General features: G+C 38.9%; 1 protein-coding gene and 1 long non-coding RNA gene across 2 annotated transcripts; both read right to left on the bottom strand.

The window, feature by feature from the left end:
- Window positions 1-2,012: 2,012 nt before the first annotated feature.
- On the bottom strand, window positions 2,013-6,562 carry LOC139443588 (DNA ligase 1-like). Its single transcript, XM_071224555.1, has 2 exons — window positions 6,415-6,562; window positions 2,013-4,297 (listed from the first exon to the last, which is right to left on the bottom strand). Exons 1-2 carry the CDS (start codon window positions 6,560-6,562, stop codon window positions 2,013-2,015), a joined length of 2,433 nt encoding a protein of 810 aa, XP_071080656.1.
- Window positions 6,563-14,846: 8,284 nt separating this feature from the next.
- LOC139444308 (uncharacterized) lies at window positions 14,847-16,222 on the bottom strand. Its single transcript, XR_011651751.1, has 4 exons — window positions 16,137-16,222; window positions 15,899-15,962; window positions 15,504-15,597; window positions 14,847-15,159 (listed from the first exon to the last, which is right to left on the bottom strand). It is a non-coding gene; the product is annotated as an uncharacterized lncRNA (long non-coding RNA).
- Between the last annotated feature and the right edge of the window lie 269 nt (window positions 16,223-16,491).

Raw genomic sequence — 16,491 nt, 5'->3', positions numbered from 1 at the left:
GCCTAAAACGAGGACGGCAGCTTGTGGGCGGGGCTTATCTGTCGGTCTGTTGAGCAGTACCTCAGAGCTTGATGGCTACCACAGGAGATAACAATCCGGCCAGGGTCATTATCTTTCCACTCAGAATGGAAACAATTCAAACACCGGTAACGCTAGACATTTGTACTAGTTGTGCTGGAACATTTGTGGCCAACGTAAAATGTTTGATGATTTTGACTTTATTGCTAACTTCCAATTGTTTGATACTGTGTGTTTATTGGGAGACATTTATAAATATCAGATTTCTTAGACTTAAACTGGCTACCGGGTTACCAAATGTTACCAAATGTTCAGTTAAACTGTCGTTTTCAGGCAGATGTTCTTGTGATGTGTGTGTCTGCGTTAGACAAGATGTTGTGAACCAGTGCATCAACCTTAGCACCGATAGTTAAATGTTTCAAAATCTGTGTTGAAAGTAAAACAGGCAGGTTCCACATTTTACAATAGGAGAATGATTTTGGAAGAAAGCATTTATATTAGAGTATTGATCTGATTTCACTTCCTCACACATATTACTCTGAGGTGATATTAATGCCCGCACAGACAATGAAGATTTTGAAGACTTTTGACATGATGATGTATACAGTGATGCAGACAATGCCCCTGTTGAACAGCGTATATCTTACGATAGTACTATCAATAGATTCGGACGAATTGTGTTGAATCTTTTCTTTGTTCTTCGTCCGTTTGTTCCGAATAAGAGAGTTTACGCTGATGGAGCTGCGAGTTCTCGTTTGTATGAGAAAATGGTTCTAGTGTTGTTGAGTATTTCATTTTTCCAGTATGTAGATAAGTTAAATGTTGGTGATCGTTTAGATTTTTCCGTAGATATTAATGTAATGATGTATGAAGTCTTCAAGAGATATTTATCCAACAGGAAACGCAAAAGTTGTAGGTGGTCTGTATTGATTTTAAAAAGACATTTGATTCTGTAAATAGCACGAAATTGTGTTGTTGTTGTTGTTTGTTGTTTAACGCTGCACTCCCAGCGATATGACGGCGGTCTGTGAATAATAGAGACTGGACCGGACAATCCAGTGATTGACATCAGTTGGTACACGATGACATCCATCAACCATCACTGAGCATGATCTCCCGATCCCGTTAGTCGCCTCTTACGACAAGCATAGTGTGTCCCGCAAGGACCCTCTAATACAACATCAACTAGCGTTGTATAAACACCATGCTTTTGTGCAGCAAAATGAATTGTTACCTTGAGTATATATCCTATAAAATGTGTTTTTTAACTCCGCTGTATGTCGGCCTGTGATCTTTCATACAATAAAGAATTGAATTGAATTGTGTGATAAAGTACACATCTTTCATGTGAATGACTAAAAAATAGCGTCATGTTTGGAGACATAAAGATGCCATGTTGACACATTTGAAATCGACAGAGGGTAGTTTGTGATACCTATAATTATGTAACACCAATAACAGTCACTACATTATGTACGTGGTGTCATAGTAAGATGTTTGTTTTCTCGCGGACATTACTCGTGTTGTGTGCTGTAGACAGTCCACGTGGGAAAGAAGAGATAAAAACAATTCTTAAGAAGGCTATTCGGGAATAATACCTTATTATCACTTACCAATTTCTTTACGTGATTTCAAATGTTATCTCCATACCAATGTCGTATATGGCCATGACTATACAATTAGCGAGTGAAAAATCTATATACTATTAGCCAGTACTCAATGGATCTTCGACCGTTTTAATGGGGGGATTGTTATCAGTGGAAATTTCTGAAAGACAATAATTCATCTTCAATAACATTTATTAACTTGAGAATGAGATCACTACTGCCAACACGACCATTTATTGTTACCAAGCTTCTCTTATTATTCATTGCATAAACAAAAAGAAAATATTGTTTCTCGTGGCAGCATTCGCACGTATCCTGAAAGCATTTGGGTCATCTTTTTTCCTAGCTTAAAGTCATTATTTCATTCTCCACACAATCTTCTTTTCGTTAATTTCTCCCCCTCTCTGCAGTAGCATCCTGGTCATTTGCTTGTCTTGGTCTTATTTTATTCCGGATAGCCTGTAAAATTTTACCTCCAAAGGATGGCCTTTTCCGACCATTAGCTTTTCCAAGATTCTTCATACAAGCATCAATGTCAGAAGCTCCCTTGCATTCTTCTGCACGTTCCGCCCCATTTTCCGACGGCACTTTCAATTTCCTAACTTGCGATATTGTTTTCGTTCCATTCAGGAGTGATAGTAACATCCTCCACGCCCACCTTTTCCCTTTACCCTTTTCTGACCTCATCTGCCTCAACCTCTTTTCGCCTATGATCTCCTTAACTTGCGCTATTGTTTTGTTTCCTTTCAGGATTGCTTGCAACATCTTCCATGCCCAGGTTGTCTTTTCCCCATCATTTATTTCTGCCATCTCCTTCGTACAGGCTTCACTATCCGCAGCACCCTTGCACTCCTCTCCTTCTAACTTCTCCAGCAGATCTGCTTCTTCTACTGTCTTTTCTTCGTTGATTTCCTCCCCATCCTGCGACTGCAAATTCTTTACTTTTTGCTTTCCTATGGTCTCCCTAACCTGTGATATTGTTTTGGTTCCATCGAGGAGTGCCAGTAACATCCTCCACGCCCATCTTTTCCTTTCACCCTTTTCTGACCTCATCCGCCTCAACTTTTGCTTGCCGACTGCCCCCCTAACTTGCGCTATTGTTTTGTTTCCTTTCAGGATTGCTTGCAACATCTTCCATGCCCAGGTTGTCTTTTCCCCATCATTTATTTCTGCCATCTCCTTCGTACAGGCTTCACTATCCGCAGCACCCTTGCACTCCTCTCCTTCTAACTTCTCCAGCAGATCTGCTTCTTCTACTGTCTTTTCTTCGTTGATTTCTTCCCCATCCTGCGACTGCAAATTCTTTACTTTTTGCTTTCCTATGGTCTCCCTAACCTGTGATATTGTTTTGGTTCCATCGAGGAGTGCCAGTAACATCCTCCACGCCCATCTTTTCCCTTTACCCTTTTCTGACCTCATCCGCCTCAACTTTTTCTCGCCTATGCTCTCCTTAACTTGCGCTATTGTTTTGTTTCCTTTCAGGATTGCTTGCAACATCTTCCATGCCCAGGTTGTCTTTTCCCCATCATTTATTTCTGCCATCTCCTTCGTACAGGCTTCACTATCCGCAGCACCCTTGCACTCCTCTCCTTCTAATTTCTCTAGCTCAACTTCTTCCTCTTTTTTATCTATATTATCTTTCTCCTTTTTCTCTTGTGTTTGCTGCTGTGTCTCTTTGCCTTTGTCTGTCTCCTGATCTTTCTCTTTTTTCTTATCCTTTGTTTTTTGGGGCCTCTTCTGCTTCTCTTGTATTTGCTGCTGTGTCTCTTTGCCTTTGTCTGTCTCCTGATCTTTCTCTTTTTTCTTATCCTTTGTTTTTGGGGGCCTCTGCTGCTTCTCTTGTATTTGCTGCTGTGTCTCTTTGCCTTTGTCTGTCTCCTGATCTTTCTCTTTTTTCTTATCCTTTGTTTTTGGAGGCCTCTTCTGCTTCTCTTGTATTTGCTGCTGTGTCTCTTTGCCTTTGTCTGTCTCCTGATCTTTCTCTTTTTTCTTATCCTTTGTTTTTTGGGGCCTCTTCTGCTCCTCTTGTATTTGTTGCTGTGTCTCTTTGCCTTTGTCTGTCTCCTGATCTTTCTCTTTTTTCTTATCCTTTGTTTTTGGGGGCCTCTGCTGCTTCTCTTGTATTTGCTGCTGTGTCTCTTTGCCTTTGTCTGTCTCCTGATCTTTCTCTTTTTTCTTATCCTTTGTTTTTGGGGGCCTCTGCTGCTTCTCTTGTATTTGCTGCTGTGTCTCTTTGCCTTTGTCTGTCTCCTGATCTTTCTCTTTTTTCTTATCCTTTGTTTTTGGGGGCCTCTTCTGCTTCTCTTGTATTTGCTGCTGTGTCTCTTTGCCTTTGTCTGTCTCCTGATCTTTCTCTTTTTTCTTATCCTTTGTTTTTTGGGGCCTCTTCTGCTTCTCTTGTATTTGCTGCTGTGTCTCTTTGCCTTTGTCTGTCTCCTGATCTTTCTCTTTTTTCTTATCCTTTGTTTTTTGGGGCCTCTTTTGCTTATGCGACTGCCTACCCTTCACCATTTCTCTGATGTTGGTCATCCTCTGCAGCCACTTTGCCTTTCTTTCCTTCCGCATTGCTTTTAACTTATTCTTCCATGCCTGGGATCGCACGTTCCCTCCTTCTTTTTGTTCAATACAGCCGTTTATGTCTAAATCCCCTGCACACCCCTCCGCAGGCCATTCTGTAACACATATAGATGCAACACAGATCAAGTAAAACGTGTTATTGCTTATATTTCTTTCGCTGCTTTGTTTATTTTAAATACTTTGTACCACCCTGACTGATCTACGTAGGCATAAAGGACACAGGGTGAAAAATAAATTTGGTTCCATTCCCCACACGACCTTCATATAATGAACGCAAAGAATCGTATCGACAGAAAGGGACAAAAAGACATTTATTTTCGTTTTGTTTTCTTTATATATGTATGTACATTCCTTAAAATGATTTTCGTTTACATGGTTAGGTACAGCTGCATTGCCAGCTAGCATTCTGTCAATATTAACATCGCGAGTACCTTACAATTAACAATACCGAGTGCACCAATTCGTTTCTAGCTCAATGAAAATCTAGTCATTCAAAGAAAAAGGTGTTTGAGTTTTCACATGGGTTGCCACATCTGCAATGTGGTTCCTCGTTTAAATCTTGTCTAATCTTTATGCCTTAATTATGTACTATAATGTTAATTATTCTGAGACTGTATGAGAAATATGGTGTGAATTGATATGTTCTTATACTGGATTTAAATCGAGAAAAGGTTTTATTATTCCTTAACTGAAAGGGTAATTTATATCAATATAGGATGGTATGAAGATTCGGAAATATTACAAGGCGTAATAAAGACATGATTATTATGAGCAGCTTTAACGTTGTAGGTTATCTTTAACCTGAAACGTAGGCTTCTCCTACGCTCAGATAAGAGTTCCAAAGAAGTTACAAAATACAACTTTTTAACTTTAAACTTTGTAAACCAGTTACCAGTCCTGCTGCTTCAAGTTTTGTAATCTGTACATCCGTCCCAAACTTCACATACATATTCAAAATGACTTCTTTCACCTGTTAAGATTTTACCATATATATCAACCCCTTTTGTGTACATTACAAGCTTCTCCAATCCATTGTAACTACATTCTAATCAACTCAACTGTACAAACATTGCTTCACACCTTAATATAGGCTTGTCAACCATACTCTGTACATCACTTGCTTGATAACGGTGTTAGAACCTACACTAAAACGCCGCTCCTAAATGTAATAAAGAAGTTGTTCATCCATATATCCTTTCATTACTTATGACTCCCAACTTCTAAATGCCTCTCAAAGAAATACAACGTTTTGAGAGAATTCAACTTGGTTCTTTTCTGAGACTGCAACCACTCAAGCATATCCTTTGAGTTTTTAAGAATCCACGTGGTATTTATTCAACTTGAATAAGTTCACTGGTGTACACCAGAAACAGAAAAGGGACAAGTACCGATCCATGTGGCACTCCAGCTTTAAACACTTCCGTATCAGGCAATGTGCCATTTAGAAACACAGTACCTAATCGGCCACCTACTCTATTGATCCAACGTTTATACCATATCATTTCCATTTATACTTAAGCAATCGTAAGACAGCTGCATGGGACGTTGCTAAAAATATGTATCACTGATCTCTGTGTCTCTGACTAATTTATGAAAATTATTAGACATATTTCAGCAAAACTGGCACCCTCTTCACACTTTCTCAAGCATTATGCTGGTATTAAATCATTGTTACAACCAGAAAAATGTTTAAACTCGATTGAGAGCTCTTTGTAAATCTAGAATATATCTCCATAACTTCATTGTCAATAAATATCGTAGTACCAAGAATAGTGATTTTGAAAATTATGTATGTTCTTACTGTACCAACCAGGAGATTGAAGACGAGTTTCATGTTCTTTTTATATATGAAAAATATAAAACGTTGAGATTTAAGTTTCTACCTAATTTAGATATTACACACAAAGACAATGAATTCGACCAATGAAGAATTCGACCAATGAAGAAGTTATCAAATCTTTCGCAATGTATTTGAAACATGTATTTAGACTCAGGTGAATGTATTATACTATGTTCAATATCACGTTGATTTTTATGTATCTGTTAAAACTGAACTCTACCGTGGCCTTGCATACTGAATAAACTGTCTGTCTGTCACTCTGTTATTAAGTACACACCGCCGGGTATAGCTGAAACATAGTTGACTGTGGCGAAACATAACCAACAACCTCGTTTTAAATATTGCCCTGAATCTGACTAGTGAAACACTTACCTTCAAATAAAGGTTTTCTGGCGATGTCAATGTCAAAAAACACAACCGGGTTTTGTACAGCGCCCTCTTCAACTGCAAGCCCTTCGTCAATCACGGATGTTAAAGTCACCCCCAACAGCAGGGACAGAGAAATCATGTTTGGCCACATCACGCACTGAAATAAATTAAACCCGAGCATATATCTACATATCAGTCTTAAATGATCATCATGAAACTAAAAGAATATGAATAATTTAAACTGTTACAATGGAGTTACTCTTAGACTTACAGTTGACATCTCTACCTGATATGGAACATTTTAAGGAGAATGTGTTAACAGTGTCAGCAAGAACAAACACAATAAAGCTAAATAACACATACTGTTGAGTCTATTAAATCTCTTAGATTCTTGAACATATATTCCCTGTTGGTGTATGTATGGCTCTATGGGCCATATTTGTTACTTCCTTTCACTAAACCTTTGGCGTGGACATAGCAGTGGTTTCCGTATCTGCTCATACAATCAACGTTTAGCAGTATATGTACCCACTGGCGGGGGCCACGTATATGGATCGAGGTGTTAGGAATGTCTGTCAATGTACGCTGTGGTATCTACACCACATTTCTACATATCCAATTGGATAAAAATGATAAAATATTTTTTGGAAATATTTTGGAAACATCGTATGAGGGCTGCTCGGCGTGCATGGCTAAAAAAACGGTAAACCCAGGGACGAAGACTCAGATTTGCGAATCTGTTATAAAACTGAAATGAGACATTTCAGGCGCCTCCATCGAAAATCGAAAAGGTCCACCAAAACGAATACCCTAAGGGAAATGGAGAGGGGCAGCTGAATTTGATATAAATTCTCTTTATGAAACTGTTAGAAAACAACGAGGGCGGGTGGCCGAGATACATATACTTAACTATAAGGATGAATGTGGTTCTACACCCTCAGCTATTTGCAGATTATGGGGTGATTCTTTTTCAGATTTAGCCAAAGCCTACCATTCTGAAAGATTTGAATATGTGTTTAAAGCAGATATAACGAGTAAGGTGGAACTATTTAAACAGGTACGAGAGTCCTGACGAGGAACTGGAAAAAGATATTTACATGTCAAGAGATAAGAGAGGCCGTCAAATCCCTCAGCAGGTATATATCTCCAGTTCCGGATAAGATTACAGATGAACATATTATCTATGCAGGAGAACATCATATTTATTCCTTATGTATGTTTTGTAATCATATGATGAAACTACCATATGTACCTTATGATTATAGTCTTGGCATTATCATACGAATATATAAGGGGAAGAATGAAAAATCTGATCCTCGAGGTATTACTCTAACATCATGTATCTGTAAGATCTTTGAAAAATTACTGCTCAAACGTATAGAAGAGGAATTATGTTAGCTTAACCCGGATTCTCCTGAAATGCTACAGTTTCATTTGGTTTTAGAAAAGAACACGAAGCTATAATGTCAGTATTTACTTTGATCGAAGGCATTCAGTATTACATTACAAAGGGACTCTGCAGTCTATGCAGCTTTCTTGGATAATGAAATAGCATTCGATAGGAGTGATTGAGTGAGTGAGTTGGGTTTAACGCCGCTTTAACAGTATTCAATTCATATCGCGGCGTGTCAGCTTAATGGGGGAGGAAAGCCCGAATTCGCAGTGATGCAGGTCTCAGACGTTTACCACCTCGGTGAAACCCACGAGCACGGGTATGGTGCTGACAAACCTAGAAACATAATCGGAGCGAACCGGGATTTGAACCCACAATCATAGGTTTCTGGCGTGCCCATGGTACGCAACTCTGCACAGCGAATTGCGGCGCCTTAGACGACTGGCCCAGCCTTGCCCCCGCATTCGATAGGATATGGCATGATGGATTATTTTACAAACTACATAAACTGGGCATTAGAGGTACATTGTAATAAATGGAAATTACTACATTATTGCTATACAAATAGTTATATGTCCTACCAAGGTGAACAATCAGACAGATATATGGTTCAACAAGGTGCTGGCCAAGGCCGAGTAATCTCTGCTGGGGGTTTTCTTGTTTCATAAATGATCTCATTACAGCCCTTAGACAAGCACAATGTGGCTTTCGTGCATATCTTATGGATATTCCTACAGTCTCGCTTGCCGACAATACTACGCTTGTTCGCTCATCACCATCAAAAAGTGCAATAATTGTGTATGATCACTATGAGGCTTTAGTTATCATTGTGAGGATAATGAATTGTCATAGCGAGGATGATTGTGCATAGAAGCCTGTAAAAGCATTTATTTATAATCTGCCATTCATTGTGAATATGCCACATATATGAGAATTCGTCGTTGATCCGAGTTCTTTCAGGAATCTTAGCCTTACAAACTACTTATCAACCTCTTTGCGTGTACTTACCGTTGAACCAAGCTGATCTTTCTGTAGGCAGTAAGATCCCGGATGAAGTTTTACTTTTTCCTAATAAAAACTCATTACTGCTAGGAGACTTTTCCTAGTAAGACGATGTTTGGACTTCTTCGCTTTTACGGGTTGCGATTGTTTTTTCTTCATAAAAGAAGGCTTAGATATTCTTTACGTCACATTTCAAATTCAACATATGGAAATAATGTTAGACATTTCTCACTGTTAACTAAAACATAATAACTGTACAGATTTAGGTGCATGAACAATGCAAATAGCGGTATCATATGGTGTTTTTATATAATGAAACACTATGTGTAGCACAAAGCCAGTGTTCACTTGACAGAAAACGCGTTTGAACTCACAAGTAGGAGTTCTTGTAAGTAAGATATGGATGTACAATTTCTCTATTACAATTAGGAGCGACGTTTCGGTGTATGTTCCAACACTGTTATCAAGGACGTGATCAGTACAAGTTTCGGAGTAGGTTATAACACCATTATCAAGCAAGTTCTGATGCTGAAACGTCACTCCTAATTGAAATAGCCACATGAAGATCCGGGGTAGAATAGGTCTTCAGCAGCACATGCTTGCCGTAAAAGGCGATTGTGCTTGTTGTAGGAGGCGACTAACGGGATCGTGGATGCTCATGATATCAATCACTGGATTGTATAGCCCAGACTCGATTATTCACAGAACGCCGTCATACAGCTGGAATATTGCTGTGTGCGGCGTTAAACAACAAACCAACCAACCTAACTGTAACAAAGTAGTTGTTCACCCATATATCTTATCCTTACTAAGTGTTCCATCTTCTGAATGCCTCTCAAAGAAGGTACTAAGAATGTGGATAATTGACATAAATAGCATAACTTTTGATGTAAATGGCGAACAAAGGTAACGTTACTAAACTGCACTTTCAGCATGCCAACCTAAAAAAGATATGGGTATGAGGGATGATGTACAGTTCATTCACACTCAAACCAGTGGACAGTGACAAATAACATGCTGAGATTAACGCTACAGCAGAGAGATCAAGTCGTTGTTGGCATGATTCACCAAAGAGCAACGTCGCTTTTGGCTATAGCCGAATGACAATCACGAGGCGCATGGCCTGTTGCAGCCTGACTGGGCGGAAGAGCGACAAGCCTAGGAGTCCCAGACTTCAAGACACCACTATCCAGGAAAACTGAACAACTGACAACATCCTCCAAACTGTGACAGAATCCATTCCTTTTTGTTCTCATCGACTGTATAGTTAGAAAGGATGTTTATTCATGTCTATAATTCAAGTATAATCCTTGACATTGGTCGTGTTCTGTTTTGTGTGCGCGTTTGTGTGTGTAGGTATATGTTTTTGTTATGTATTTTGTTCTAAGTTAGAGTACATAATGCTTATGGGTATTTCACTTCACAGTCAACAACTGTTTCAGTCCTATCACAGTGGGACAAGCGAGTCAATAACCTCGTCCAAGGATACAACACAGTGACTTGCATGATATGGCCTTTTGAAACGGAAGATTTAAAATGATTATTAATAAATAGGTGTTACAGGCACATTGTCTCTCATGGCTCATGGCTCATGGCTCATGGCTCATGGCTATGTGTCAGAGATTATGGCTTTGTGCCCTGTAGTTATTTGTTTACATACAAAATAGGACTAAAGCCACGGAGACGTGTTTTCTCTTATACACCTTAGTCATGTTATGATACTCTAAAAGGCATCATTTCTAAATATCGCGAACTACTATAGCACCCAAGCATTGAGGATCACAGATTCAATAAACCCATTAAACGTTAAAGAATATACTTACTTTGTAGAGAGGTCCCGTGAGGTTTTGACATTGAGTGCCAGTTACGGGCTTTGTAATAAATTCCTACAGCCAATCGAAAAATACGCAGGTGGTGCGGTTAGATCTGGAACCGTAAACGCATGTAATTACTATCCGCAAGGGGAACAAGCAAGGTGATATGTCTGTTGTGTTATTCATGCCAATAAATGTATAATAATATGACTTCATGATTAGTTGACATGAGATACAGATGTTTTATGATTAGTACTGTTTACGGAATCGTTACTAAGCAGCCTTAAAATAGATATGGTTTTCTATATAGAAGGAAGAAACTTTCGGTAAAAGTGCTGCAAGGGCCAGTGTTATAACCAGTGTTAGCATTGGGAGGCAACAATGTGACAGTTATGTATTTTCCACGTTATAAATCAGCATGATTTCTTTTTCATTTAGGCTACAAAATATTTATTTGACTGTAATGTGAGATTTATTCCCCTGTGAAACACTTATCCTCCCGGCTGTTTAGATCTGATCTTTAGAGAACGATGATCTTTTATTTGTGCAACGTCATTTGAATCAGAGGCGTCAGTGGTGTTGTGGTTCCCTACACCACCGCCTGTAAACGCCTACGATTTCAGCAATGGTGTAAACGACCTTGGGCTAATGACATGTTTTCTGACGAATAGAGGTTCACTCCCGACTCCCATGACCGAAGGAATCGAGTTTGGATACGTCCTAACGTTTGGAGCGTTAGGGGCGTTTTATGGACGTTTACCTTGTATCGCTTTATCATTTTGGGGGCTGGGTCCATAAAGGTATGGAGTGGTATTACAAGGACTGGTAGAACTGCGCTTCGTAGTCTTCCTGGCATAGTCATTGGACCATTTGCTCAACGTGGTGGGCAGCATTTTATCTTTCAAGATGATAATGCACGTGCTCATCGTGCCAGTTCATCCATCACACCATACATCCATGTCATGTCATGGCCAGCACTCAGTCCAGACCTTTTACCCACTGAACACGCCTGGGACGTCATTGGTAGACGCGTACGTCAACGTCAAAATCCATCTACTACTCTCTATGAACTCGGTGTTGCGCTTCCTGATGAGTGGAACAACATGAGTCAAGCTGACATTGGTCGACTCATCAACAGCATGGCTCGAAGTATTCGTGCATGTTTCACTAACAGAGGTAATGGCCATATAAGTGATGATTTAGTTCGCCACTACCATTAGAAGCCATTAGATCTGATCGCCTACTCCCAAGAAGATATGACCATATCATTTCCATTTGCCAATACCATATAGATATGAAATTATGTCTTGATGATTCTCACGAGCCCTATTTTTTTGGCATAGGATCTATAACATCTGTATCGTATGCGAGTCCACACCTCACACCACCTCACACCACCATACATATACATGGCAATGAATATAAATTAAAACGGATTAACTATGATTTCAAACAACTCTTCTTAATATGCGCAGTACGTTCTATCCAGGAGTTCGTCAGCACCTAACTGTGGCAAAGACCCACACATAATTCCAAGACGCGTACGTATTATACAGGAGAAGGTAATATAGCCAACTAGTAGCCAGGTGGTATACGTGCCAATGCTACCAGAGTATGTAACGCAGGACTTCCACGTTGCCAAGACATGTCGAGGCTATCTCACCGTGAAACACAAGAGGGACAGCTCGAATTATATACAATTGAAGGAATGCGAAACAGTTGCACTGATATAGATGATACATATATTCCCTGTTTGGAGGAAGAAGCATGCATACATTCATGGTAGAATGGTAGTGATGTTTCTCTGAGTAGCAACATGTGCTACTCTAATCTAGTATGAACTTTTAACCTGCCTTTATGAGGCACGAAAATGGCGTGTGCTGTAAACAGTGTACCGTTAAGTAGAATTTTTTATATATCGCGTGTGTTTTACACATACTCCAAATCACAGAAAATTGACAACCGTTGACGTTTTCAAAAAGTGCAAGTTATTACATCCCTGTATGTTCAGATTAATTTACATAACTTTTTTTCCATTGTAAACATAAGTAACACATCAACATGTTGTGTTTCTTCATAGCCCACTTTAGTTGAAGCACGTTGGAAATACACCATCACAGACATTGTGTATATACACTTCCGCAAATACAGCTAGTGAACCATTGGGTAAGACAATCAGCGTGAAATTGAATAAAATGAAAGTCAAGTCATTTTCCTCACAGGTTGTTTGACCACTTTTCTTTCAAATCCTCCTAGTGAAAGCAAGCAAACCTTCTTGTTATTCGGTGAATATTAGTAGTTTAACGTTTGAATTGTAAGATCACATTAACATTACCGATGCGATGTAAATTTTTTAACTCATTCCCTAAGATCAGATTATTGGTTTGCTAACGAAATAATGAGGATGGCCAGATTGCGGTCGAGATGTGATTTTGTTCAAGCAGATGGAGGCTAGGTTTTATATTTACGCAAAATTATGAGCAGTGATCTTATTTTTCAGCCCAAGGATTTTCAACATTTGTCGACGAGTGTTGATATATTTGATATTAACATATTAGAGAGTCTATTTTTCAACCAAAATCCTTCTTTCAACTTTTTCAGTTTGTGGAAAACAGTGCCCTGAGTGAAAAAAGCACAGATAACAAGTTTCAGAGCGATTAGTGATGTCTTTTGATGGCGTCATGGTCACCGATGACGCCAAAGTGGTCTGCAAAACATGCAATTCTATCGGAGCGATATCTCACCCAAGCATATCTCTTGTGGAAGCCAGTTTTGGATGATAAAATATATGGTAAACATGATACTGTGAACCATTAACCAGGAAAGGAATGACTTATGTATTGAAATCAAGACGACATAATAGCACAATGGCTCAGATGTACATGTAGATATAGACCTTTATGTATGCAATAAGGTTACTTATTTGCCAACGTCAAGTCACACGTATGTATGTCGTGTGCTCACATGTGTTGTATGGATGATTACATATCTGCTGAAGAAAATTGATTTTCACAACCCAAGAACACAGTTATTCTGATGACAATGGAACACTGTTGGTTGGGGGTCGGGATCGGGTGTGCGGAAAGTCGAAGATAATGAATCACCGGATCCTGGCATGGCTAAGGGACACAGGCCATTTGAACTCGGCTAAGGGACACAGGACATTGGGACACGGCTAAGGGACACAGGACATAGGAACAGGGCTAAGGGACACAGGACATTGGAACAGGGCTAAGGGACACAGGACATTGGAACAGGGCTAAGGGACACAGGACAATGGAAAACGGTTAAGGGACACAGGACATTGGAACACGGCTAAGGGACACAGGACATTGGAGCAAGGCTGAGGGACACAGGACATTGGAACAGGGCTAAGGGACACAGGACATTGGAACCCTGTTCAAATGTCCTGTGTCCTGTGTCCCTTAGCCGTGTTCCAATCTCTTGTGTCCCTTAGCCCTGTTCCAATGTCATCCCAGCAGGCATTACAACGTTGAAACAACGTTGAAACAACGTCACTCTTCAACGTTGAAACAACGTTGCAAATTGGTTTCATATGAAAATTGAACTGACGTTGACACTTCAACGTTGTTTCAACGTCAGATGTCAACGTTGTGTCAACGTTGTATCAACGTTGATGTATCAGAGGACCCCTTGTAAACCTTGAAAAAGTGGGTTTTTTTTCAGTACAGCATCAGCTCAAGAAGTGGTGGCCTCCCTGATATTTGAGATCAGTGAAATATTCTAGACGGTCATAATACACACCAAAAAACGAACCATTATGTTTTAGTTAAACAATAAATAAGCTGAGCTATAGCTAGCTTAATTAGGGTGTTAACCAATTTCACTAACCTCAAAGAAGTGTGGAAAAAAACTAATACTGTAAATCTGGAAATTAATACGACTGCTGACCCCTAACCAGAAATGCCACTCAATATCAATGCCAAGGTCACTGATTGGTATGAGATGGCCTCAGCAGTGATAACTCAACAGCTGCCCATTGTGTAATTCCCTTCCTTTGAATGGTTTGGGTTTCCAGCTATATGATGGCGGTTTGAAATAATCGAATCTGGAACAGACAATCCAGTGATTGACAACATAAGCATCGATCCACGCAGTTCGGACCGATGACATGCATGAACTTAGTCAGCGAGTCTGACCACCCGATCCCGTTAGTCGCCTTTTACAAGCGCAGTCGCCTTTTGTGACAAGCATGGGTTGCTGAAGGCCTATTCTACCCCCGATCTTCACGTGCCTATTCTTTGAATGACATTGTTAAATACTTATAACTGATGCTGATGATGAATGAACAACAAAGATACATTGTTTTCAAAAATTGTATTCAAAGATAATTAAAAACAACAACTTAATTTCAAATATATACAACATAAGCTCTTCTTTTTTCTGGGTGGCAAAGAGGTCCTAGTGCTTAGGCCTTCCATCTCCCCCACGTTCTGCCAGGGGCATATTTAAGAAATCGACTGATCATATCCTGAAGTTCCGTTTCCATTGTCTTTGGAAAGGTCAGGAGGACTGAATCTGAAATAATATTAACATGCAATTTAATACTATTATTAAGTTATTCAAAACTTGTGTGTATAACATTAAAACTAAAACGACAGATATTGTGTTATTATATATAAAAAATTCTTAATTATGAATATCCCCTAAGCTTACTCACTGAATGAAATATATATATATATATATATATATATATATATATATATATATATATATATATATGTGTGTGTAGTGGTAGCAAACACAAAGATATGATTTTAGCTTGAACAAAAGGTGTTATGTATACAGATCGCTTTATATGAGTGATGGTTTAATTTCTCTCATATCTCTATATAAAAAATATTATTATAATTACTTTTTACCTTTAATCAACACACACAAAGTAGTACATGAAACGCAGTCTTGGTTTTCTTCCCCTTCATGTTCATTTTGGACATGGGCGAGTTTGTCATCATTCTGAAAAATTACCAGTAACATATCTGAGGATGCAAATTCAAAGTATGGATCGATGTTCTTGATGTACATATATAATCATTGACCAACTGATTAATGATTTGTGTGTGGATGAACACCACTTCCTTATTTTAAACATTCCACTTATCTTACAATGAGGCAATAAAAGTATATACCTTACCACATTTTCAAAACTCAAAAAACTTTATCCCTACCACTACTTGTACCAGTCTATATGGATCCATGGACCTGAGTTCTACCTACTGAGCTACTGTAACCTTTCACTAATTTCATTCTATTTTACCTTAGCATAGCCTTTTCCACGTGGTCATCGGCATTCGTCCCACCAATCCTTCTTAAGTAATTTTCTGTAAAAAGAACATTTGAACTTTATATGTGGTATGAAAATCATTATATAAGTATATTAATTCAACCAAAACTTATGGCATGTTACTGTTTACTTTTGTTTCGAAGCAATTCATAACAAACAACATTCTAATCTTACAATGTAATAACAGTACCATAACTTCAACTTGACTTACCAAGCTGGCCTGATATTCATCCTCTCTCAGTCTCCCCTCCAGAGTATCCAACTCATCCAGTGTATTGAGTTGCTCAATAGAGCTTACTGATACTGTGTCTGCCACTGAGTCTTGATTCTGTTTCATTAGGTTCCTAATTTCCGTCAAAAGATAGAGAACCTTCTCTGGAATCCTGTGAAAAAGAAATAAATACATAACAATAAAAGATAGTTTGTTGTAGACATAGAATGTAACAGGTATAGATTCCTTTAGTGTAACTCAGAAAGTAGCACAATATTTAAAGCAAATTGCAAAGCCATAAATACCCTAATTGTGATAAGTTAATCTGAGTGAGTATGTCTGTAGGTGCATGGTT

Source organism: Haliotis cracherodii, unplaced genomic scaffold, assembly GCF_022045235.1.
Source record: "Haliotis cracherodii isolate W230 unplaced genomic scaffold, xgHalCrac1.p SCAF_5, whole genome shotgun sequence".
Classification (NCBI taxonomy): domain Eukaryota; kingdom Metazoa; phylum Mollusca; class Gastropoda; order Lepetellida; family Haliotidae; genus Haliotis; species Haliotis cracherodii.
The sequence above is the reverse complement of the archived record's forward strand: the minus strand, read 5'-3'. Positions and strand labels throughout refer to the sequence as shown.